Genomic DNA, 27,230 nt, shown 5'->3' on the forward strand with positions numbered 1-27,230 from the left:
GTGAGTTCTTTAAGAAAGCAAATGAAAAATGGGCCCAGTCATTCCCAAATTACAGAATTTTTGTCTTTCTAAAGAAGTTTTCCCTAGGTCTAGCAATGACATGCTCACCAGCTCAAAGCAACTGACTCAAGAAACCGATTGTTCATTTAAGCAATTCATCACCACAGACTCACTGAAGGCCTTGTTGCTTTAACATCATAACTAGCACTGTCAAGAAACTGAAAAAATAAAGCAGAATCACCTTACAATACAAATAGGTTTTGTCAATTATGCACATAAGTGTGCAGCAGAAAAATTCTAAGTTTTCTGTTTCAGTCAAAGCATTCATAAACACAAATACTAATATAATGAAATAGGAATCAGCAACATGAGAAAAATAAAATTTCGTGGTTTTTTGACTTTGAGAGCTTCACTAAAAGCTATATGCAATGTGGTCTTCGGCCATTGAGAACACATGCATTTATTCAAGAGAACAATTCCAGTGACATTGTGAATAAACTCATGAAACATTTACATGATCAGTGCAGGATTATGGACTGAACCTCACAATTAAGGTTTGTAGGTCACAATTGCTTTCTCCTCTGTGCCCCTGTGGACACCACTGCAAGATCAAGGCCCAGGGAGAAAAAAAGAGTAACAAAAAATAATTTAAAGCCCACATCCCTGCAAAGAAGTTGAGTACAGATTCACTTCTGACTGTTTTTACTAACTTAGGAAGCAGGGTACACAGACATGCATACCTGCACTGCAGCCCCAAAACAAGCTGTAAAAACAATAGGATGTCAGTGCTGACACTGACCATAACACCATTAAATGCAAGAATCCTGCCATTCACATTTAGTTACTCTGACTATAATTCACAATTATACAAGTTAATCTTTATAAGCAAAACCAGACCAGGTGCAGCAGGATTATATTACTTTTGCATTATTGTAAGATTAACTGAGTTCTAAAAATACTGTAAGAGAACCACATCGTTTTGGCTTAAACTGACATATATAAATTTGAGATTAATTACACACCACATAATTAACAAGTTCATGAACATATTTGATCTTAAAGCATTTCAATGAAAACACAAGAAAAAGTGAATAGGGTAACAACTACATTGGGTTACTGTTGTTACATTGGTATTTCCTCCCCATGTAACCTTCATGACCTAATAACAATGTATTTCTAGAAATGCATTACTCTTCAGGTAATTAAAAATCATGAGCTAAAATGAGATTTCTCTTTCCTCACAATGAAAGTGTAACACACATCTCTAACTGAGATTTTATAGTAAGAGCTAGACTCAGCTCTGGTGGAAGTGCACAAAGCTCACACCAACCACTGGTTCTGATCCACTGCATTTGTTTTTCAGAACAAGGGTTCAAGACAGTGCTTTAACTACTGTATTTTCAACAAAATAAACAAAGCACAGCACACTGACATAGAACACTGACAAGTTAACACTGAAATCAAGCCTACTTATATATTTTGGCTGGAGGAAAAAAGTTTCATCCAAAATTGAAGCTAGGCAGGGTAATTATAAAAATAAGCTCCAATTGTGGATCTACCATAATTTTTCTAGGTCTGGTTTCATTTAATCAGTAAAAAGTTCATCTATTTGTCTTAAAGAGCTATGAACCAAGTTAGGAATCAAAGTTTAACTCCCTCCATTTTCACCAGAAGTTGAGATATTAAATGTAAAGATTATTTTATAACTCAATATAATGAAGTCGTTGAACCCAAAAGCTTCTCCAATATTGAAACTTGTGCTACATTCCATTTACACACTATATCATATAACTGTATTTTGTCACTATGTGCAAAACAGATACTGTAACGCCATTTTTCATTAAATTACTACATAAATGAAGAGGGCCTGGAGATCAACTCGATTTCATGTCTGAAATGGCAAGTTTTGATACAAGAAGCAATGTATTTGGTTGAATATATGATATGGTATTTGATCAGAAACATTAACTATCTTGCTGTATTCAACATTGTGCAGAAAAACTGCATTTAGTAAGTGTAATGAGATTTTCTATTTGTACTGTACACTTTAACTGCAGTTTAATGATGCTCCTTTAAAATCTCAAGTCTTTCCTTGGTTTTACACTGCCTGATAAAGTTCCCTACAAAACACATGCAACTTAATTGATGATTGACTGTCCTGTAAAACCTCTAAAAAAGAGAGCTGCTATCTGCACTGGAGGATTCAGGATAGAAATTTTATACTGTAACTGTATCTAGCTGTAAGAAAATCGAATCATGAATAATTGAGCCACTCAACAACAGGCTACGATGCTACAGAACTACTTCACTGTGACCTAGAAAATCCAGGCTTGCCCTCCCATAGATTTCCAACAGTGTTATTAAGCGAAGCACAGCAGCCCAATACAAGCTGATTCAATGAAACTAAAAATTGCAGAAGATCAAACTAAGCTATTTCCCTGCTAACAGTGAAATGCTGAGAACCAGAATTGAAGCATGCAGAAGAAAACAGAAGGGGGGAAAAAAGGGGGGCTGGAAAAAGGGAGTGTCAGGAATCCAGAGGACAGAAAAGAGCTCATTCCACCTAGCAGTGTCTTGAAAGGGCAATCACAACAAGGGGAAAAGGAAAAGAAAAAAAACTGATCCTTAAAGCTCCAATGCCTACGTGTACTCACCAAGTGGAGGGAAGCCCCGAGCAGGGCTTGTATCTCGACTGCTCTCACGGCTGGTATCACGACTGCACCCCTGACTCATGCTGGGTCGGGGGATACGACTGCTCCGTGCTAGCATGCAGCATGGAGAGTTTCAGAGAAGGTGAACAAGTTTAATGACGACAGAAAGCTCAAAGTCAAGTCACAGTTCTGTTAGTTATGGTAATTAGTACATTAGTAATTACAATTTGCAGCAGCCTGCTCAGACTCTTTACAAAACAACTACCTTACATGCTGAGCTGTGTTTGTGATGTGAAATTTCGGCAGCATTAATGTCTGGCTGACAGTCTGCTTTTTTCTTAAGCAATCCAAGTTTTGTTATTCAAGTAGAGCAGGAATCTTCAATCATTTAGGGAAGCTCTACTGTTGCAAAATAGATGAGGCTGAAAGAAACCCTTCCGGAATATTTCCTCCTTAATGCTAAAATAAACACTCTTCTGGAACAAAATATCAAACAAAAATTTCTTTAAGTAATCACAATACCAATATGATATTTTTACATAGATTTGCCTTTCACAAGGAGAGTTTTTTTTAACAAATATCCTAAGGAAACAGAAGGTGTACTGCACAGACTTGCAGAGATATCTTTCTCCAATGAAAGATACTGAGAAAAAACATTTAGAACCTGAATACCTGAAAGACAGGTTAAAAAGTGATTTGAATTTGAAGAGAGCAGTAGCTTCAAATATTTAATAGAAGCTAATTTCTGCTCCTCAGACACTTCTAGAAGCTTATCTGTATGGTTTTATGCACACAGTTTGAGACATGCGCACACTTCAGGGGAGCTTCAAACTATTTTCTTTACTTGGACAAAACCCTACATGCTTGCAGATGTTTGAGACCCTCCATGTTTTAAACTTTGCAGAAAGTTACTTAGTAAGCTTTATGCCTGATAAAGAATACAATATTTTCTTAGGGCAAAACTAGCAGTTGACTGTCAGGAGAATTCAGGGACAAGAGGGAGTTCCCTGGCTGTTCTGAAAAGGCAATAGCATATTCCAAGTGTTTAGGAATCGCCATTGAGGAATTTTCTCAGGCACAAAGTAAAACCTAACCTGACAACACAGCAGAGGTACATATGCATAATATGAACGTGCTAATACTTTGTATCCTCGTTTTTATAAAAATAATGTCATTTGCATGCTTCAGAATATATATATATATTCTTATAAATCTCTATTTGTTTGTATACAGAACTTAAATGCCTAGACTCAAGCTGAAGTTCCTCTACAGTGCTTCAGTGCTCTCACATACACTGGATATATTAGCATCCTTCAAGCAAAACAGTACAGAACAAAATAGAAACCTTCATACTTAGGCTTTAAAATTCAAATAGAGACTTCTGCCAGATTCTTGGTTTGTCAAATCCCTCCCAGTTTTGCAAAACCCAGTTCACATCTCTCCAATGACTTAATGGTTCTGATGGTTGACCTCTGATGTCAGACAATGCAAGATGAGCTATCCACCAAGCGGATTAGATCACCATAATGTCTAATGGTACTGAGTTAGATGGTCTTACAATAAATAAAACAGACTAAATTATAAGAACTGGATGAAATTAGAGTCCATGAGTACAATAATCCCATCTCAAATGTACAAGGGAAAAAGCTGACAGGTGAACTACAGGTCAAAGTCACACTAAAGTTTTCCACACAAATACTTGGTTTGAAATTGCAGATTCTCTAGAAGCAAACTTCTCATTCTTGGGTCTCATGCTTAGATGTAAATAATGGCAGCCTTCACATTGGGTTTGCACAAGCAGTCATTTCTCTTAAACAGAGAAGATCTGCCCATCTTTTCTATAATACAACCCTACTAAAGGCTCTTTAGAGAGGGAGAGATGTGAATTATCAAAAAATTAGTGGATGCACACAATAGATTTTCCTTCCATACCAGCTAACAGCAGCAGCATGAAGTATGAAGAAAATGCACTAACTGCATTGTCCTACACTAGTAGGACAGTACTACAGATGAAGCATAATACTGACTGCACAAACAGAACATTCAAAGCCAAACACTGGGTACTTCAGGATTAATGGTCAAATAAAAGGGTTGCATGTTACTGGATACAAAAGAAAAGCAAGAAAAATAAATGGAATGAAAAGAAGCGAAGGATGAGTCTGCTGTGGACTCCCAGGCACCTGCCTCACATTTTCACCATAACGTTGTGTAGAGAGGATTTTGTATCAGCTGCTCAGTCTATTTCCTTTTGACACTGCCAGCAGTAAAGGCCAGCAGTGTTGTCATTTAGCTAAGTCTCTCATACTGTGACAGCCTGTCTCTGCAGTGCAGGGAGCAAAAGCAAAGAAGACAGACCAAGTCTCAATTTGAGAATTTTCAACCCCCAAAAGCTGGACAGAAATCAAGTGAATGAGTAGCAAATGGATTAAGAGGAGTAGGCAGCATGAAAGTGGACAGTGTATCCACAGCCAGTTCTGCTGTGAGAAAGTCTAGGACAGGACAAGGATGGGTTGTTTTCAATAATATTCCAACTTTCTAATGCGTACTGTATGTCTAAGTTTTACCAATTTTATCTGGAGCAAGTCAGAGCACTTAGACATGGCTCACACCATTATTAAAACACACTATTTATTATTCCACTGGCATAAGACTGGCAGTCTTATGCCAGTGGAACTCAACAGATGCAAATATCACCAGAAGAACATGAAAGTGCCCCTGTTTACCAATCTACCACTTGGAAGAAACTGCTATTTCACTAGGGTGTGAATTTTAATGATCCTTAAGTGGAGACTAAAAATCAGCAGACGCTGTCTTACATCAATACCAGCATTTTAAAGAGCCTGAAATTCTGCCAAACAGCCAAAGGAAAGCTCTGCAGTGGGGAACACCCAGTCAAGGCAAGTCAAGAACTGCCTGCAGATTTCCAATAAATGTACACAGCATAACCCAAACAAAAGAGTGCTGCTGCATGAAACTCATAGGCAGCTGTGCTTGCTCCACTTTTTGGAGAATGGTTGTCTTTCAATCTCTTACTTCTTTCAGATCCAGCCGTGCCACATGATCTGCAGAGCATCCAACAGAATTAATCTCAGGCTGATAGTTTTCAACCTGTTTGAGCAGATGATCTCCTTCAAGGGGCCCAAAGAAACACTCAAGATTAAGTGGACTGCACTCCTCCTTCCCCAAGAGGATATAACCACTAGTAAAACTCACTGAGCGGGCAGCAGAGGCAAGCTTAAAACTGAAGTGTCACAAGCAGAGCCATACAGGTGACCACACAGGATCTCAGCACACTGCATGTGTGCCTCGTTGTGCTGCCTCTGGGGAAACAAAACCTTCTTCCATGTTCCCAGGGAAAGGAAGGAAAGGAATCTACTTCATGGATGCCTGCAGTCATCATGGAAATCAAAGCTAGCAGAAAGGTATTGATGCTAACAGGCATCCACATGCAGAGGGCTCTATTATTGCTACTGCGCCAGAAGGGCCTCAAAAACTCCAGGGGATGGTTTCTGTATTTGGAATCAAGGTGAGTGGGAGTCTAATTAATGAAATGAACAAACAAAATAAAATATCAAGGAAGGAAATACAGATACTGAAGCAACACAATAAGAAAGCATAAAATACTGTTAGCTACTATGTTACAAAGTAGTAAGTACAATGGAATAATAGAATATAGCTGACAGCTCAAAAGCCATCTCCATCTGGGTCACAGCTTTCAAAATCCAATAAATATGGATTATAAATAAATATGGATTATAAATAAATCAAATAAATACTGCAACTGAACAGTAAAGTGTCAGACACTCCTGTTCCCATAACACCTCAACCCAGGCTGGGTCCATCAACCTGGGGGGAATAGGTGAAAGCCACACATCTGACACATGTCAGAGCTCTCTCCCACTCTCAAAGAACAAGCACTGATTGTGTTCTCAGCGAAACGTTCATTATAGAAATGAGATATAAATTACACTTTCAAAAGAATTCAAGGCTCTTGTAATATACCTGAAAGCAGGCAACCCAAGAGTGAGGATTCTACACAAGGCAATTTCCCTTCAGGCACTCAAGAATGTTTCAAATCAGACCACACAGTATGATGATCAGCTTAAACATGTGTGATGCACCATCCACCATTCTTTGCTTCCTCCTAAAAAACAATGCTCTTCTACACAGTGATAGCAGAACAATTGCCTCTAGTATTTGGGAGGCACTTTACATTTTAAAAGCAATGACAGAAAAGCACAATGTATTTATACAGAGCCCATAACATAGACCAGACAAGAGAGTAACACTGAATTTGGAAAAGCAGTCACAATGAGTATGCAATATTTTTTATGAATCATAATGGCATAAACAGGTGCTTTAAACTCATTTCAGTAAACTGGAAAGAATGAATAAAACACTTCTTTATTAACAACCTCCTCTAAATAAAAATGCAGCTCAAATGTAAAATATAAAACTATTGCTAAGGCAATAGTTATAAATAAAATTTAATTGCCAACAATAAGGCCACAATTTCAACCAATTTCTATTGACTAGTAAAGTCTTTGGAGATAAAAAATAATTTAGTAACAGTATAATTTAAAATGCTCTTCTACATTAGCTTCAACCTTATAAAATAATTTCTATTAAAAAATGAAAATGTTCAGACAGCACACTGAATACTTTTTCACTTCAACTCAAAGATACCCAAAGTTTTATATTTTTGATATTTACTCACCTTACTTAAAAAAAGGTCTGCTTATAAATTTGAAATTAGAAACTATTACAGAATATTTACATAACAGTCACTGAGATGAGAGTATCAAAACCAGAACAATTAATCTATAAGTCTAAAATGTGTTCTAAGAACATGGCTCCAGGATATTAGCGATGAAAGAAGCAAACCATTTAAGATGCAAAATTTATAAAATAATCCAAGAAGTGCCTTTTGCCCTTGATTCCATGTGACTATAAGGATTGCTCAATTCATTTTAGGACAAAGCTTAAATGAGGTCTTTTTGCTGTGATGGTTATTCACAATTGTTCTTGCTTCCTGATCTAATAATACTGCTCATGTTGAATTTCAAACACGAAACACATCATGACATCTTTAGGCTTACTTTGAAACCATAAGCTCAACCTGGAAAATTGAAATTACTCTCCTATAAACCACAATCACATTAACTTGTCAGCTGAAAAAGTCAGGAGAATAACAGTAACATGAACAGTTTCCCAGTCAACAGGAAAGCCCCTCCTTCAAGCACGCCGGCCAGCCCATCACTGCAGTGACTGCTCTTACCTAGGCCTATTCTGTTGGGACTCGTCTCCCGACTGCATCCCTGGCTCCGAGGAATCTTGCTGCGCTTCTCTGAGGATGATGGCACTGCCTGGACTCTGGATGATCCACCGCTCAGGCCACCATAGGAGCTTCCTAAGAGCTTACCCGGAGAACTAGACCGGCTACCAGCTACAAGAGAACCAGAAATAAGGAAAAAACAATTAAAACCCCAGAAGATTTTAAACATGCTGACAGCAAAACTGGAACACAATCAGCTCTATTTAAGAATTTAATCCAAATCCCTCAGGAACCTAATAAGAGTGTTCCCTATAAGCTTTCAAGAAGACTGAGGAAAGCCTGTGGACAATGAACACTGACATCAGCAACCTTCTGCTGCCCATGGAGATCAAGCCCAAATCAGACACTGCAGTGTATGAATACCCAAGCTAGCTTTAGGAGAGCTTGTGGAGGTGCTGGGGCAGCCTTGCTGCAGTAGCAAGGGATTTCCAGGCTGCTTCACCTCCTCATAAAGCAACACCAACCAGGCTGTGTGAAGAGCTGTGCTGCAGTGCCCTGGCTTCTGGCACAGGTCACCTGCTGCAAAGCAGCTCAGGCAGCTTCGTGCTACAGTGCAGTGGTGGCATTGCTTTTCTGCAATGATTCAGTGAAGGAAAATAAAAACCTCATCACGTCTGAAGAGATCAGCACAAAAATAAGTAAATCCCATGAGCCTCAGAGTCATAGAGATGCCGGCTTACTTAGGTCTGGCTGGTTAAACCAAAGTTATTTATTTTTCAGATTATGAGAACTTTTAGCAAGTTGAACACTTGGCCTGTTTTATTTTTCCTTGTCTGTCTGAATAGACCATGTCAACTTTACATTTCTTCTAAGAAATGAGAGTCCCTAAAAATCTGCTATTGCCATTACTATTTTTGACATTAAATTTATTTGCTGGAACAGCAAGGAAAAGTATATTTGAAAGGGTTGCGAGATCATACTCAAGCAAGCTTACATTTTGAACCAATATTCATACTGATTTCTTTCTGAAATGCATCTACACATCTCACAAAAAATTCATTTCCAGATACTATTACAACTAGTAAGAGTTGAAGGCTGTTCTTCTGTCTTAATTTAAGAAGACGTACAACTCTATTAGTCTCACAAACAATACCACAGCACATACATAAAATTACTTGCCCCCTCCAATTCTTTGGCTAGAGCAATTCCAAACCAATCAAATATACTCCAATACTGTACATGGTGCTGGGTCCATTCTCCCCACCCCAAAGTGACAGCTGCCAGTCTTCCACACAGCACCACGACCTGAAAGTCATTTCACTGGTGTCAGCAGAGATGTACTAAAGGAACTGAGGGAAGATTTCAGCTCCTGGGGTTTCAGCTGCAGCAGTGAGCCAGCTTTCACATCAGAACGTAGGCTTACCATGTCTGATTAGTGGGAGAAAGCAAAATCACCTGCCATACACATTTTGATTTGTGACTTCAACAAAATGCTTTTAAAGTCTTACAGTTAGGAGGGAATGAGGAAAGCTAAAAGCTTAGCAGTTAAAAAATGTGAAGGAAATAACATGAAAAAGCAAGAAAGGGAAAACGTTTCTTACCACCAGCAGGATTAGCTGATCTGGATCCTTGATTATGAGGGCAGACCAAGGGACAGGCAAAAAGTGGATTAAAAGACAGCAAGACAATACAGCGTTCAGCATGCGGTTTGTGCTATACACAATACAGACAGCTTTATTTACAAACATGTCACTCCTAAAGCCTCTGCAGAATCAAGTGAGTTAATGTGCAGATGGCAACTAAACCTCCCACGGTTGACTGACTTCTCAGTAAAATGTCAACCAAGACACCAAGACCCAAGTTCTGCTCTAACTGCACCCCAACCCAGTCTGTGAAATGACAACATGGTTAGCCACCCTGTGGGCATGGAGAATTTGGTCCTGTGACTGACTCATTACATTTGAATGTGTAAATTATTCCATGAACATTTGGTTTAAGAATAAAGATCATATCTGGCTGGGCTAGGCTGGGAACTCAGCTAACTAGACCAATGCAACAGGTCCAGATATGACCATCCTAAATCTTCATAAGGCATGCTATAGAAAAATTAGGTAATCTTTGAAACCTTTAAAGAATAACTATTTTTTAAATACTTCTGATACTTGCCTCATCTGGTCTGATTATTTTTCACCAAACTAAGTTTAAGGAAAAAAGGACATTTCTGGCTTTGGATCAGTTCTAGCTTCAACACTGAAGAAATCAATTAACATTAGCATCCCAAAGCCCAAATGTATCCTTATGACCTCCATGTAAACATTTCCATATGACCTGATGCTCAGTATACTGTCTTTCTGCAGTTCTCCCAGTCTAACACAAGACTATAAATGGTTTTTTCATCCCTCCAGCATGACAGAGCAAAGCAATGAAAGAATGAACAGAGAAGGGCTTTCAAATAGGGGTACAAAGCAAGACAAGTCCTCAGAACAGACAGGTCCTTCCACAAACCCAATCTCCTATTCACAAAGCTGAAGGTCCTCATAACAGGGAGTTTCTCCCTCCTCCCAGTTCCTTTTTAAAATCTGAGTAACAAAATTCTCCTCAGACACACATGACAAATATGCAGCAGCACCATATGTGTGGCTCCTAGGAGAAAACCATGTCTTGCCAGGAAGCCAGAGAGTACAGACGTGTCATGTGAATCAAAGCAGAACCCTTTTTCCCATATCTACACAAAATAGGTAGTGTCCTATTTTTAACTGATGCCAAACCCCATTAATTTTAGACAGCTCACGTGTTCACACATACAGAAATAGAGTCACATAAGCAGGAGAGGCTTGGCAGGGCAAGCAGTCAGCTACAGGCACAGGGGGTGTCTCAGCAAGACACAGTGCCAGTTATTTAGAGCTACACATCACAGCGACATGAAATTCTGCTGCATAACTGGTAAAAAAAAGGCCACAACTGAGCACTCAGATTTGAGGCCCTGTCTGTCAGCAGGAGCACACACTGGCTAGGTGGGGATCCGTTTTATTACATGTCCAAAGTGAGCCCAATTCCTGAAGGTTCAATTTAAAAGAAACACATTAAAAACTCTTTGTTCTGCTCTCGGGAATAAAGCAAAGCAATTCTTACGTTGGGATTGGGAAACTACTTTAGCGCGGCTGCGGCCTCGAGTATCAGCAGGCGTTGAGGTGACACTTGTGGCACTGCCAGAGCTCTGTCTCCTGGTGCGAATTCGACCTGGAGGAATGCAAAGACAATCAGACTGTTAACACATTTCTTACAAAGGCAGCAGCAGTGTCTAACACACTATACACACAATTACCCGGGGTACAAAAGAAATTTATGGGGAGAGGCAACACATTTTATTAGGCTGGCTGAGATACAGGGGAGGGAGTGAAAACAGTCACAGTCCATAGTCCAAAAACTTCTTTGCTTTCTGTAAAGCTATCAGCCAGTTTAATTAAAAAATATTACCTCTGTAGCCTTTCCTCCTGTTCTACAGTAGCTTTTTTACAAAGGATCAACAACAAAAGTCTCCTACATGCAGTTTCCTGTATCAAATTATTACTTTCTGACAAGGTGATCACCCTTTCAGAGACAGGTGTGACAGTTGCCTTCCCAAATTCCATCGCTGTGATTTCTAACGAGCTGTCTGGTGCTTTATATCCTGCTCCACCTGCACAGGCTGGCATGCACTCCTGTGACACTCTGTCAATGCACTCTGACCACACTTTTATTTCAAGGCTCACAGGATTTTCCCTGCTGTTTACAGGTCCCTCATACTTATCCAGAGATCAGTGCAACTTTACTTGTAATGGAGAGCCCTATTTAACATCATCAGTTTTGAGGAAAACAGATTCTGTGTGCCTTCTCTTTATTTAAGCAGAGAATGGATATAAAGTCTCAAAGTGTTCTCGCTTCTTGTTCTGTCCTTTCCCAATGGAAAAGCCACAGAAATTTGAGCTAGGAAAGCTTACAGGGTCATCGGTTCATCCCCTTCCTGGGGCAGGCTTGTTTCCTACAGAATGTTCTTTCCAGTGCTAAGCTTCAATTATCTGTCTCCAGTTAATGGGAAAGAAATGATAATTAAGAGTAACACAAAGAAAGTCTCCATCAATACTTTTCAACACATCAGTTCTTAGCCAAATCTCAAGTTTTTTTTCTCAGGACTCATGCCAGTGCTATCCTGCATTCAGAGGATGACTTCAAGTTTCAGGCACAATAATGAAAGGAAAAAACCCACAGCAGGTGATAGAAGTCTAGACAGCTGCACCCATTGGTTATAGATACACATCTCCTGCCCTCTGTCTCCACCATAACCATATAGAGAAATAGGAACAGGGAGACACACACTTCCCACCCAAAAAAACCCACTTCACATAAGGCACACATGCAGGACAAGACAATGGCAAGCAGCCCAGACAGAGTGATTGGGAGCTGTGTTCCTCCTCTAAGCTCTCAAAATATTCATAACACTGTCTGAAAGCTTCTGCTAGACACAAAGCGACAAGGAGATGCCTAACTTTGAGAAGAAAGGGCAAATTTGTTTGCAAGGGAAAAAGCCTACAAGACAGCTCTACTTCCAGCCTCACCACCAGCACCTAGCTTTAAAACAGCTCAGTAGGCAAAGTACAGGTATGTACATTCAATCAACTGTTTATAGACGAGACATGGAAGCAACCATCAGCATAAAACTAGCAAAGCAAAAACCAAACTTTTTTTGCTCTGAGCACACTCATGTGGGTTCAACAGCAATAAAACTGGTTGATGTCTTCTTTACCACCAGCAAGGCTGCAGATTCCTCTGCTCTGGGGTGTTCTTGCCCGTTACACAGGGTCAGCCTGATGCACTGCCAGAGGCAGCTCTAGAGCTCTCTGCCAGCCAGATCCCACCCCATGACAGTTTGGCACAGCTACACACAGGTGAGCAGAGCCACTCTGTCACTTATGAGGTATGGACCCAAAGGACAGTCTCCAAGGCAGGTGGGCACGGGGAAGGTGGCAGGCAGACATCACATCATGCTCCTCTCAGAAGCCTCGAGGCTTCCGTTCATTTCTATCAGGAAGACATCACAGTAAGACAAGAATTTAAATCTGACTAGTCTTAGGAACCAGTAATGGAATTCATTTACATCCTTCCAGAAGGCCAATGGGAGGCCTTGGCATTGCAGGAAGTCCTAGGGGGAAATCAAGCTGAAATTCAACACAGTAACAAGCAGTACTGGAAGGCACATTTAGTGATGTGCATGGGCCGAGAATGGGTGAGAAGGCACTGATGTCTCCTCCTCTTAAATAAAGGCTACTTAAGATCCTCAAAATTTCCAGGATTTTTCTGCACCTACAAAAGCTTTTTTCTTTCCTGCGTCTTCATCAGTAGGTGACTAAGAATGGGAAAACTGGGATAAGAAGTGTGACTTTTCCAACTTAAGAAATATAACGCCTAAAATAATATATGAAGTGAAACTGAGATTAGCCTCTGAAACCAATTCTAGAGGCTTTAAAAAATAAAACAAATCTAATGCAAACTTCATTAACATATGATTATCAGCAGGTTTGGAAGAAGAGAACTCAGCCCTATTTTGAAACTCCTGAGGGCTGGTGGACAGATTCCTACCAATTTCAGCAGTATCTGAATGAACGAATTAATGCCCAGGAACAAAATTCTGATTCCTTTTGGACTGGTACATTTGCACACTGGTTTAGGCCTCCTTGGTGTAAGAGAGAACAGTGTGAGAGAAGCTGTTCTCCCACAGGAGGAAGAGAGTCCCAACACTGATACATTTTTTCCCATCCTTTAAAAAATGCTGACAGGCATTTGAACTAACGCTGCACTGGACCTGCACTATGCAAATGGATTTTTAGTATATATTATACCAAGTATAGCATGCATATATAGTAGTTAATCGATACAATACAAATGCGTCTTCTACATTCCCCCAGGAATTTTACTTGCAAACAAGAATCTGCAGTCACATCCAAGAGTTATTTGCACAAAGGACTATGTGTGTGGCTTTATCTCTATCATTCTAACCCAGACAGAAAAACTAATTCCAAGTAGGACTGGAAATAAAACATCAAATAAGTTATTTAGACTTTTTTGTTGCTCTTTAATTCAAGCAAACACCTCCCCTCCCAAAACTTCTTTCAAGTGGGTTTCCCTCCATATCTAGCTCAAACTACAGATGTAGCAATCCATATTTCATAACCATTATTTTTCTGATGCTTTTAAAAGGATTACTGCATCCTAACAACAACACAGCAAAGGAACAGATAAAGACTGCCCCAGCTAGTTTCCAAAAACCATTACAGTATTTCCATAAAAAAGCCCTTGATCTAAATTTGACATGTGACACACTGTTGTTGGTACAGAAAAGATTTTGAAAGACTCCATACAAAGGCATTGTGCTAAGAAACCATTTCTGGATTTTTAGGAGGTTTTGGTTTTATTTTTTGAAGTTGTCATTTTTACAACAATGGTTCATAATCAACCCTGAAATGTCTACCAAATGCATAAACCTAGAAAGATTATTTTGTTTGTTTGCGCGGTTTGGGTTTGTTTTTTTCAGAAAAGGAACAAATTAAGGAAGATTTTATGATAACACTTTTGCTTTACAAGAGGCTTCACCTGGCAGGTTGAGCCCTCTGGGTGGATACTGCAGCATCCCCTTCCTCAGTGCTCAGAACAGTCATAGGCTTTATGACACTCAGTCCGCATATCACACTGAAGAAAATGGTTTTCTCATAGTCTAGGAATGGTCTGTAACCATCCACAACTCACTTTAATCAATACCATGCTGTGAAGAGGGACACCTACAACCACACAATTTATACACGGACACACCGGGATGATGGTGGTCTCCCCAGGGATCAGGTTAATGCATTTAGGTTACCCAGCACCGTGATTTCTGCCCCACTTGGAGAAAAATATTCCTGAAAGAGCCTCTAGCCCGAGCTGTAACACTGCTAAATAACACACGGGAGATACACAGAGATCAACTTAAAATATGTTTTACAGATAATATTTAAAAAATGTTTTACAACCACCATCAGATGGTTTCCATGCACTCCTTCAACGCTACAAATTCCTGACTCTGCAGCATGATTTTTCCTGAGAGGCACTTGTTCCTTACTGGAAGCCATCAGGCTGTGCTGCCCCAGGGTTTTACATGAGATCTCCCTCCGAAGCAGAGGGCTCAGTGAACAGTGCCCTGCACAGAAGACCTGCACAAACCTCACTGGCATACAGACTCACCTACCTTTCCATAAGAAAGTGTATTTCTACAGCATTTGCCAGTTGTTGGGAGGTCACAGCTGAAAACCAAAGGCCTGATACTCAGCTCTCAGTTGGCATTCTTGCCACCAGCCTCACCTATTCCATCCTGCTCCTTTGTTTGAGCTGCCTGACTGCAAACCAAACCACGAGGAGAACCAAGGGCAAAGCAGATGGGATCTGCCAAGTCCACACAATGCTGGCTCCCAGCTGAGGGGAACCAGCAGAATTTTACAATGTAGCTACAGAAAGCCATGATGGGAACCAGACTGCAGATTTAATGTCAAGATGAACCACACAAAAAGACACAGGATTTTTTTCTTAAATTACTTACTGGTGACCTGCAAAAAACCAAAACAAACCACAGGAGCAGAACTGTAGATGACATTTCTGCTTCATGTTCATTTCCTTCTGTTTCCAGAGCAAGAGGATGTTTTTCTCTACCCTCTTAATTTTTACATTCATGTCAAGAATACAAAGTTTTATCTTCCCTGTAGTTCCTGACTCAATCTGCAAGATCACAGACTTGGCAGAAGACCTTACTCAGCTTCATTATTCAGTGAAGGACACAATCCTGAATAAAGGATTTTTTCCCTGAACTATTTCAAAGGAAAAAGATGAAGAGCTTCAAACAGTGATTAAACTCATCCTTGAAGACTCTGGCTATAGTGTACTCTGTAGCTTTAATTCTCCCTGATCCTCCTCCTAAAAAAATGAGAAAATCATAAAGCAAAAAGAAGGTCTAAGACTTGGTATTTAAAACTTAGGGGATAGCAAACTCACTTTCCGAAAGTTCATCTCAATCCTCCCTGCCCCAAGCAAATTGTTGGTTTCCATTACAGATTTTTACCAAAACCAATCTGCTCCTAATGTAACTGAATTGAAAACAGTAACCAAATAAAATCCCCACCCTTTTGCATTATGACAATAGAGTATTTAATAAACTAAAATAGAGGTATTATTCCACAGAACAGCTGTTTTAACAGGCCTCTGCAAACATTATTATAGCCAAGAAGAGAACTGAAAGCTGCATATGGTATTTCATATAAAACATTAAACCTTCAACATTTCAAATGTAGGCCAAATATAGATAGGTTTGAGAACTAAGATCAAAGAATTAAAAAAAAGGTCAACAATTAAAAAAAAAAAAAGAAGGAAAAAGATCAGTTATTACAACAACCTGGAATTTTCATCTAATTCATGACCAGTTTAGAAAAACAGGTCTCAGACCACCTTCATATTCCTTATCACTGACAGATCACAAAGCACCAATACTTCCTGCTCAAGATGCAGAGGTCAGCCCATCTCTCAACATTAAGTACCATTTCCAAAAATGGTACAGACCTTTTCTTCCAAATAATAGATCAATGCATCATTAATAGTAAGGAAAACAGATGTCACAACAGCACAGTGGCACTTCTCAGGCCACCACATCCAAATGCAAGCAGCCATCAAAGATACAAGCACAGTCCCATAAGACAGTAATAGATCCCTTGAAAAGAGACTCTCACTGGGAAAAAAAAAAAAAGCTTTGCTGGAGCATGTGGTACCTTCATTCTCTGTAGAAAACATTCTTGTTTTCAATTCCTGTCTACCTCAGAAAAAGTGATTTCCCAGTGATCTTTTTTTTGCTGAAGAAATAAGAAATAAAGAACAAGTTTTGACAATGAGCCAGAAAAACAGACTGGGATCCTTCCCAAACTAGCAGGCTCAGTGTTATGGTAAAAAGACCCCTTCCTTCAACTGTCTTTGGTGTAAGCCATCTCACTCAGATAGTTAACAATAAAAAGAGAAGGTCAGGTTTAAAGAGGTTGAACTAAATATTCCTTCCCTAGAGATCATTGTTTACTGTCCTCATTTTTCTGCCATGTGATCATCTAATTCAAATCTCTCACTACCCGGTCTCTTCCCGAAAGCATTTGGCAGTTGTGACCTGAGCTTTGGATGGAAAAACACAGCAAACCATTACACATCAAGGAGAAAAGAAATCACAAGCCTTGTGTTGTTTGGGAAGGTTTTTTGGGTTTTGTTGGGGTTTTTCTTTAGTCTATACACAGGTCACCTTCAACCAAAAGCAGTGCTTTAAATAGAGAAACTCACATAACAACTTAGTGACCAGAGCCACAAAAGCAGACTTATGTTACTAGCAGGGAGGAGCTCAAAGAGAAAGTGAAGAATACCCCATGGCATCAAAATGAGCAGGACAACCATGCAACACTTCATGCAGGTCACCAGTGAACATGGATGAGAACCAGGTAACACTGTGAGAACAGAGACCAGGGTAGGGTAGTACGACCGTGGACACACCTCAGTTACACAGAGAGACTGCTTACCCTCGGTTTTACTGGTAGTACCATCTTTAGGCAAATCAAAGAAAAGTAAGGACAGGGTTAATAGGGAAAAATCAGTAACATCAACAGAAGAGGGCACTATATATTAGCCACATAAATATGCAAAATTTTTTAATACAATTAAAGAAATTTAAAAAGTTGGACCAAGCAGCAAATCAAACCTTGATGTATCAGAAGAAAACACAGGTTTTCCCTTCTGCAAAAACCAACCTTTGCCCAACTCCATTTTCATTGTTTGCCTCATCATTTCTCTCATGGAAAAGTGCAGGTGATAAATGTCCCTACTATGTAAAAAGAAAGCAGGATCCTTCAGGAGCAGCCATGTTTACACCACTTAAGAGTGAATTTGCTACTTTTCTACTAGAGCCTGGTTAAAGAACAAGATTGACACTGGATCCAAGCTTGAAGGACCAAGTCAGTTTTAAGTAAATACTTCCTCCCTCTTCATTCTTCCTCATTACATAAGACTGTTTGAAGCCAATTTAGCCACCGAAGCCAGAGTGCAGCACAACTCAAAAGTGGCTGCATCTGTAAGCTCGCCATCATGTGATGAACTTCACATTCTGTAATTACACTTCCACTACAATGTATCTGCATCTTGAACCAAGTATGAACGATTTAAATCAGAGTGAGAATTCAGCTTCTGAACTGAATACAACCAATGCATCTAAGCCAAGGTAAAACATTTCAGATATGAAAGAAACTCGTCCGAAAAAGGAATCCATAAAAACCATTCCTATATAGTCCATCACTTTTTAACAGGTTAAAGAGCAAATGCCCTACATTAAAAGAAACTCCTCAACTGACTCAGTGAAGACAATGTATACAGCTTAAATCAAGAGCACAGACCCCTGAGTTTCTTCCCTGTTGTAAAGGTAAATTGATGACAAGTCTAGCATTAGATTAGTGTGAAATCACCAGAATGAGAAGTGAGCTCAGATGATCAGCTCTGCTCACAACCAAGATGAAGCTCAGCAAATAAGGTGTCATCACTGCCTTGCATTTCCTCCTCTGACTCCTTCGACGACAACTCCAGGAGAGAAAGATCCAATGCAAAGTTTGTTTTAAGAAACCCTGAGACACTTGAAGGCGATATACAATGCTCTGAGGGAATAATGTGACACGTGGCCATAATCCAAAGAGTCAGCATAAGGAACAGATACTTATATCCTGTCTGGTATGGCAAGGCTGATCTCCTCTTTGCTTCTCTATCTTTCTCCTTTGTGAAACAGAAAGGGAGCAAACTCAAGATGTACTACTCAAAGCATAAAACAATTAATAGAAAACCAGTTTCAGGGAAGGAGGGAAGGAAAAGAAGGAAAAGAGAGGAACACGTCAAAAGGAATTGGGTAGCACTGTCCTCAGCAACGTCCCAGAGCCATAATATGTTCTGCTTTTCCCCAGAAAGAAGAGTGAGACACAGATTATTACATAATTCAAAACTGTTGCTTCAAGTCCGTTCTGTTGCATTTTTTTTTCCCTAATCCCAAAGGGCAAGAGATCACACTCTGATCCGGGAGAGCTGGTAACTATCTCAGAGGTTCTTCTAGTCAGAGTTTATTATTCCAATAAAACTCCAAGGCACCTTCTGCTACTAAAGAACGCTAACTGCAAGAGTAGAACATGTAGATTTACCTAGTGATGCGTATGACCCTGGGGGCAAGGCTGCAGCAGAACTGAAGGGGGTGGATGCTCCAGAAGACGTCACTTTTGACTTGGCACTAGCTGCTGCATTCACATCGACGTCACTGCGGGATCGCTGCAGAGATCCTGGTGTTGACACAGATTTTGTACTTACTGTAGATGCTGCAGATGGGAGTGGGAGATCCAGAATAAAGCAGATTAATTTTTTGAGCTGTGTGCTTCAAAGAGCCTGACAAGCAGTTTAAAGTACTATTTTTAACACTCCCTGCTGGCACTGAAATTCTCAACTAAGAATGCTTTATCAGGGCGATGTGGGCTTCCCCACGCTGCCTGCAAAGATACTTCATCAATGCTGCCCTGATGCTATCTCTAAGAACTTTATCAAGTTCTAAAAGCCTAAATGATAAGATCAAAAAGGCTGCCAGGCCAGTAAAAAGAAATTTCTAACAGAGTCTAGATGGGAAAGTTCAACCACAGTACCCATCACTGGCGTGTGAGAGTTGCTGGCCAAAACAGACCTGCAGGTCCTTCAGTCCAGGTTCTAATAACTTCCTTCCCAACACCTCATCTTCTCATGAGGATCGTTGTTCCCATCATTTGTTGATGCTCACCCTCTTAAGCATGAAGCTTGACTACTCAGCTGCAAGCAAACATGCATTTGTGTGCATAGTCAAGTAGGTTACACAACAACATCTTTAATCAAAGGTCTCAGTAGGGTGTAGTTACAGATAAACCAGCCAGAACCCAACCTTGGTCAGGTATAAAGTGCAGCTTATCTTTGACCAACGAAGTTTGGTCTATTATATTTCATATTAAAATGTAATATTTAAATTATTGCATGCATTTACTTAGGACAGAAAAGCTGTATCTAAATATTCCATCTGACAAGAAAAACAGATTAATAATGAGATGGAATTTAACAATGTAGGAGTTCTCTGCAGACACCTCCAGTAAGCGCTGAAACCACAGAGAATAAATAACAAAAACTGTAAAACTGAAGGCACTATTAGACTATGTAGCTGCATGTCTTAGCATCAGCAGCAGTTTATTCAAGGCATAACAAAGCTAAACATGCCTTGGCTACAATTTTCAAGGCTTTTCAGGGTTCTCTTGAGGTGTAAGGAATTACTGATTTAATAACTTCTGTTTAAAGCATTATTTCATCAGCAGCTGATGCAAAGAATATGGTGTAAAAATCAAAAAGTAATTAAAATTTCTACATCCTGAGCTGCCATTTTAGGGAGCAGTAAACAGCAATCCAAGTTAGACTTTGCATATCACAATGTTACACTTCCTCAGCAACACCTGAGCACATTTTTCAGCTCTTGTTCTCACCTCTTGATGTTGTACTTCCAGTAGGACTTCTTTTGGCAGACAGTGGACGGCTGGAAGTTAATACAAACTCTTATTAAAATAAAACTTGTATTTCAGTCATCAAGAGCAGTACAATTCTGTTCCCTCAGTACACAATTAAGTTAGAAATTAGAAATCATTTATATTCAGGAATAAACTACCAAAGGCGGTTGTTTAGGAATAAATACAGCACCATCATGAAATTATTTATAAAAGCATTAAGAAATAAATTAGTATTCACATTATTTGTGCAAAAAGACATTTTAAAGAATACTTTTTGTAGATTTAAAAAGTTACACCAGTAAGTTATGGATATTTTATGGATATGTGAGATACACATCTTACGCTTAAATCACAGACATTTGGAGCATAAGTTGACTGTATATCTGAGAGTAGCTAAAATACTCAACATAAGAGTTACACATTGACTATGCAGTTACAAATCAAGTTTAATTTAGTATTTTTTTTTTCTTTTGTCTGGAAAGAGACAGACTTACACCCCTAGGATTAATGCTAAAGGCAGAACTTTAATCTAAGCACTGTTCTGAGCACCTGAAAGGAATAACTAATAGTATCTGCTGAGCACAAATGGCTTCCTAGAAAATTATTTATGGAATCAAGATAATGATTGTATTTTAGAGCCAGTACAGGGTTTTGTTATTCTTACAGTGTTAGATAAAAATAATAAATAAATCTATTATGGAGTAACCAAGTGTAGAGTCCAAATAATGACCAGATGAGACAAAGCAATGTGATGGCTCCCTTCAATTCAGTGGAGCTGTCTGTCAGCAATTGTTTAAATGGAGAGGAAGTGACCCAGAAAGCCTTACTTGAGACTCTCCTGGGAGCTGGAGGAGGAGCGATCCGACTGTGGCAAGGACACGATGCTGTCAGAGTTCTTCAAATGTGACTGCAGGGCCTTCTGGTAGGAAGACTCCAAGGTGTGGTACAAGTGCTCTGCCTCTCGGCTGAAGTGACTGTGGAAACCCCAGTAGCACCTGGAAATGACACACAGCACTGTGAACACATCCTTGGCGTGTTTTAGGGGGCTGTGGCACAAAGGCGCAGACAGAGCCCTTCTTGCTATTCCCATTAGTGGGCTCATTAGTCCAGTCTTTCAAGCACCTACTGCCCTGACACATTTAAGACAACCAGCTTTTTCAACCACTGTATTGCTCAAACAGCTGCACAAACGACAAAGCAGTGAAAGAATCATTTGGTGCATTTGCTGTAAAAACAGGAGTAGCCAACAAAGCTGTATTAGGGAAGAAATCCTCATCCGTCCAGCTGTACTGTACATGGGAGACTGCAGGCCCATCAAACTGATACTAGTTTGGGACTGGGTATGCAGTAGCTATTTCAAAAACATGCCAAAGGCAAAATACACATAAATGGGCCTGATTCAGGAAAGCACCAGCTGCTGTTTTCTTCCTCAAGTTTAGCAACAGCTCTCCAAGAATGCTGCAGAGACTTGTCTCTGTACCGAGTTGAGGCTGCTGCCTGTCTTTCTGAAAAAAAAAAAAAAAAAAAACCCAAAAAAAACAAACCCAAACCAAACCAAACCAAACAAAAAAAAAACAAAAACCCCAAAACCAACCAAACAAAGAAAAAACAAATAACAAGGAAAAGTAAAGAGATGATCACATAGACTTCAAATCAGTGCCATGATGCAAATAAAAAAGCATTTTAAGATGAGGGAAGAATTCCTCTATGGTCCAACCCTCCTGGCCGGTGGTTAACACCATTCACTCTTGGTGCATAAAGGAGATGAAGATTCTCAGTACTTTTCAGGGGACAACTAATGGGCAGTTTAAGAGTAAGATCATTAGCTCAAATGAATCAAGAATTGTTTGTGTGTGACAGCCAGTCCTCAGAGAAGCCACACGCATTCTCACATCACAAGAAGAAAACAAATTTCTGTCTCACAATCAGCCACACTGCTACTTAATAAACATGGGAAGAGAGAATTAAACATGCTCTCTGAAGTCCCCTGCCATTCTCCTTGCTGTCTATTCAGCTTAACTAGTCACCTGCTGTGAAGTCTCAGTGACTGCTGTAATTTTCAGTAATGGACATGCTGCCTTTCAAAAGGATTTAAGTAGTCCTACTGTGAAACACCACTGCTTAAAACACAGCATTTAGATTAATAAAATTTATTGTTCATTGTTTTCATGTTTTACACCATCCTCTTTCTGCAGAAAAATGTTCCTGTAGTGCTCTGTTCAGAAGAGCATGATCCTGGTACACCAGCATACTACTATGGGTAGGATCGTATTAATGGAAATGTGTAAACAACAGGATGTGCCCCAAAAGAATAAAATTAATGGCAAATATTAAAATTTCCTATAAATATACACAAAAGAAATTTCAATGTCATAAAATACTACCTTAATTTAGGACACCATCTGGCAGTGTACTAGCACAAGAACTTTTATTTCAAGAGTAGCAAATAGCAATAGAGTAGGATACTTCAGTGGGATGGGACCTGCAAGAAACATCTAGTCCAGCCACCTGACCAATTCAGAGCTGACCAAAGTTAAAGTCTCTTGTTAAGGACATTAGCCAAGTGCTCCAAAACAGGTCTGGGGCATTGACCATCTCTCTAGGAACCCTGTTCCAGCGTTCGACCCTTCCCTTGGTAGAGAAATGCTTCCTGATGTCCAGCCAGAACTTCCCCTGGCAGTGTTTTAAAGCATTCCCCAGGTGTCTATCACCAGATCGCAGGAAGAAAGAATCAGCACCTCCCTCTCTGTTTCTTCTCCTCAGGAAACTGTACCGAATGGTCACCCCTCAGCCCCTCTTTTTTCCACCAACTGGGACACCAGGAGAATGTATCTTGTCTGGATTTTTGTCTCAACCATGCAATATCACTGACTGACAAAACAGGGGCAAAGAAGTGGAGAAAGAAGAGACATCAACAACAGCTGCCACTTACTTTCTTGCCTCTATCCTGGCTTCAGAGTCTGCATCATGAATTCCCTTCTTTATTGTTTCAGCTAACACTGATATGTGTCTGAAATAAGAAAGAAAGTATTATCCAGCAGTTCAGAAAGATGTGCCACACTTATAAACAAATTACTAATTTGATTTTGCCTTGGTTTCTGAGAACAAACAGTTCACCACATCCTTTCATTTCCATCAGGGATCTTTTGTGACTTTTATTAGTTTGTTCTTACAAGTCAGTTTCATTTCATCCACACTGCTGTCTAGGAAACAGCAAGCAGCATTCTTCAGAGACCTGTACTTAGCTATCTAAACTGCCTGGATTCAAGAACAGTCTCCTAAGCCCTAAATAGTCTTGTGCCATCTAGGGCTAAGGAAATCGTGTCCCAGTCTCTCCTCACAATTACTTCAGCTGGTCACTGGTTTGAAGTAATGTAGAAGCCTCAGAAGCTCCTGATAAGACATGCAGCCGACTTCACCTCATCATCTCACTTCAGGGTGCAAAAGGAAAAACAAATTGTTGAACAAAAGTTATTGTGTTCAGGGATTTGCTCAGCCAGATTTTCCAAGGCTGGCACAGGAGACATACTCACCAAACTCTGACAGAACGACAGAACAAATTATGTATGTGCACAACACATGCTTATTTTGGGTGGCAAAAACATCTCTACTACAGCTACCTAATATAGTCTCTCCTAAATGATCCTTTCTCCAGAATGATACAGAAAATGATCTCCTTCTCCCCAAGTAAGTAGGAGAGAACAAAACCACTTGTATTCAGAACTTACCTTTCTAAGGAGTGCGTTTGCCACTCCTGCAACAGCAAGTCTAAAAACTCAAAGCAGCGCCTGAGAGGAGAGAGAAGAAATGCTGAGTTTAAGTCAACTGACTTTGCCATACCTGACTCTGAACAACATCTTTGCTTAGGAAACTTTTTGGGACATCAAAATTCAGTGCTGACCCAAATAAACATATCAACAGCTGTAAAAAACCCATTAATAAACAGTCTGAAGTATTAATTAGAGGCAGCTTGCTATAGAGAAGCTGAAGAGAGGGGCTGCCATAAAGCAATCCTGGAAGCTTCCTTTTTCATTAAACACGATACAGGAGATTGACACTGATATTCTGTACCTGTTAGTCCAGGCTTCACACAGAAACCTCACAGTTAGCCTCATGTGAGGGCAGACCTTTCCAACTTTAATCTCCCTTCCTCATTTTAAGAATCTTAAGGCACAAGTGTGCTGACGTGTTCAAGGTTTGTCACTAAATACAGCAACCATAAAGCTCTTCTTTTGGTTTACCTCGAAGAGAACCAGTTAATGTATACGGAGGAGGCAAGAGTCTCCCAGTGAGGTAGTGGACTGAAGCACTTGGATTTCAAGTGCAGACAGGACCATTAGACCATTCAGTCCAACTTCCCTTCCACATGATGTTTTCACTGATTTACTGGCTCAAAGAAAACAAGTCACTGTAACAGCCAGCAGTGGGGAATAGGAACGTGTGTGTAAAAATGCCAAAATAATATGTTGTTATAACAACATATAAGGACAACAATTAGTTTAAAAACCATTTGTCCTTGTGGAAAAATGCCTTTTCCTTTCTGCAGTGAGGCAGTGTTTACAGGTTAGCTGACTTTGAACTCAAATCATGGAGAAGAATGATATTCATGTTATAATAAGTAAGTGCGTTTTCAATCCTTTTAACAAATAGCAATAAATACATTCACATTTTCAGAAAGCACTCATTTCCTAGTAAAAAACAGTAAATGCAAACTAAATTCTCACCTTCTAACTGCAACAGACTTGGAGGTACAATTACTGGTTATGATGGGTATTAACCGAGGGATGTGCGTGTGCTGGAGAAAACAAACGAGAACAGGAAGAAATCTTTACACAACAGCTCCAGAGAATGAAAGACCATCTCCTTCAGCCTCCTGAACTCAGTATTCAGATCTTTATTGTTGCTCAATTCTTAAAAATAGAACCTCTAGAAAAAGGAACACTAACAGATACGGACAGATTTTTAATATTAAAAATATTTTACAATTTATCAGCTAAAATACCTTTAACAGATACTTGATTTTCTTCTATAATGACACACTCTAGTGAGTGAAGGAGCTGAAGACACTGCGGGAGGATCTAAACTGTCAGTGCTGACAACCTGAGAGACATCAGGCTACCTACAGCTTACACAGTGAATCACTAGGCAGAAGTCACCACTGTGAACTAACAGTTTTAAGAAACATGGACAGTCTGTGAGGTATTTTTGAGCGTAATTAAGAGGATGAGTCTGCTGCAAGGCTGGTCTAAAACCCTTTCAAAGAAAAATGTTTGCTCAGCTCTTAGAGGGATGGAAGTATCTTGCCCTGCAAAAAGAACCATTTCTCCTACTATTGTGGCAGAGCTTAACAAGCATCATCTGCACAAGGCTGCACAATATCTAAGACAGTCAAGCCCAGCACTATCAGAAAAGTAGATTAGGCACCTAATCTTATTTTCATTGCAGCAGCATTCATATTTCATCAGAAATGCTGCAGTGTTTGGAAATTATAACACTGTTCTCTTTTGATGCATACTTACTCGAATGATTAATCTAACTGCTACTACACCAGAAGTGGCCATGACTTTGGCACTATTTGGAATTAGATTAAAAATTGTTGGCATGATGGCTTCTGCCCCATGGTCAAACTTGTTTCCCAGAACTGATGACAAATGTCTGAAAAACAGAATGAAGTCATGCTGGTAAGTGAGCTGAAGACAAAGCGAGTCAGACTTGTACAGAACATCTGACATAAGCACATCTGACATCTCAATCTTTGCAACTGTCACGTCCTCTCCAACTCCAAAGGACAGATAACACCATGTTTCAAAAAACAGTTCCTTTCTTTTCCTTTCAAACTTGTGTCCTATATTCATCTGAACCCTGAGAAATAGTAAGGTCAGCATAAAATAAAGTAACTAGCACAGCTAAAAATTTATTATCAAACAAATGGGATCAAGGTGACAGAATATTTTTTGTTAGTTTATATTACAACTTCTCTGAAGCTCCCTATTTTGCCTTAATACATACATAATAAAAAAATCCATGTCAGAAACACTGCAGCACCCTTTTTCTTGAAGTATTTCACAAAGGATAGACTAACAGAAATAAAAACTAGCTCAATTCGAACCAGAACAAAATATCAACATTTTCAGCTTTATTGTTCAATGCTTCCCTACTTGTGCACGAAGGCATGGCTTGCTCATTCATTCTGTGTATCCCACACCACCATCGTTCAGTACCCAGGAACACGGCTTGGCAGGATTACAATTAGTGGCCTGCATGATGGGGTTTGAAACAGACGCAGAAAAATCTTGTTCTACCTTTAACTATACAGCACTAGCAGCACAAACTGCATCCTAATTGTGTTTTAACCAGTGCCTGATCCTTTTCTTCTACATTTCAAATACATGCAGAAAATAAACTTACCCCAATGTGATACAAGCCTCTCGTACAACTTGAGACCGCAGGTCTTTAGCAGATAATTTAAATGCTCCATCCAGAAGTCTTAAGTGTTGGAAGAAGTTATCATATTCTGCAGCTCCAGCCAAAAGTAAGGAGCGGATCTTTTTCAACTGTTAGGAGCATAAAAGAAATCAGCGACTGTTAATGAGCAGCAAATAGAGGCACAGTTATGTTCAGCACCAATACCTGGTTCCAGGTTTCTTGTGCAGTAATTCATCCACATGCACCTAGGAAGTT

At 39.7% G+C, this 27,230-nt stretch overlaps 1 protein-coding gene across 2 annotated transcripts in view; it reads right to left on the minus strand.

Annotated features, from left to right (window-relative positions):
• CLASP1 (cytoplasmic linker associated protein 1) overlaps positions 1-27,230 on the minus strand; it is a 171,377-nt gene that overhangs the window by 59,650 nt on the left and 84,497 nt on the right. The window contains exons 12-22 of one of the 2 annotated variants that reach the window (XM_066323059.1): positions 26,958-27,103; positions 26,069-26,204; positions 25,274-25,344; positions 24,278-24,337; positions 23,482-23,559; positions 21,377-21,544; positions 20,529-20,578; positions 19,185-19,355; positions 11,059-11,166; positions 7,930-8,097; positions 2,655-2,762 (exon numbers count right to left, since the gene is read on the minus strand). In XM_066323059.1, coding sequence (XP_066179156.1) covers positions 2,655-2,762; positions 7,930-8,097; positions 11,059-11,166; positions 19,185-19,355; positions 20,529-20,578; positions 21,377-21,544; positions 23,482-23,559; positions 24,278-24,337; positions 25,274-25,344; positions 26,069-26,204; positions 26,958-27,103 — 1,264 coding nt within the window. The remainder of the gene's footprint in view (positions 1-2,654; positions 2,763-7,929; positions 8,098-11,058; positions 11,167-19,184; positions 19,356-20,528; positions 20,579-21,376; positions 21,545-23,481; positions 23,560-24,277; positions 24,338-25,273; positions 25,345-26,068; positions 26,205-26,957; positions 27,104-27,230) is intronic. The other variant, XM_066323060.1, reaches the window with a different exon arrangement.

The sequence above is a fragment of the Sylvia atricapilla genome, chromosome 7 (assembly GCF_009819655.1).
Source record: "Sylvia atricapilla isolate bSylAtr1 chromosome 7, bSylAtr1.pri, whole genome shotgun sequence".
NCBI classification, from domain to species: Eukaryota; Metazoa; Chordata; class Aves; order Passeriformes; family Sylviidae; genus Sylvia; species Sylvia atricapilla.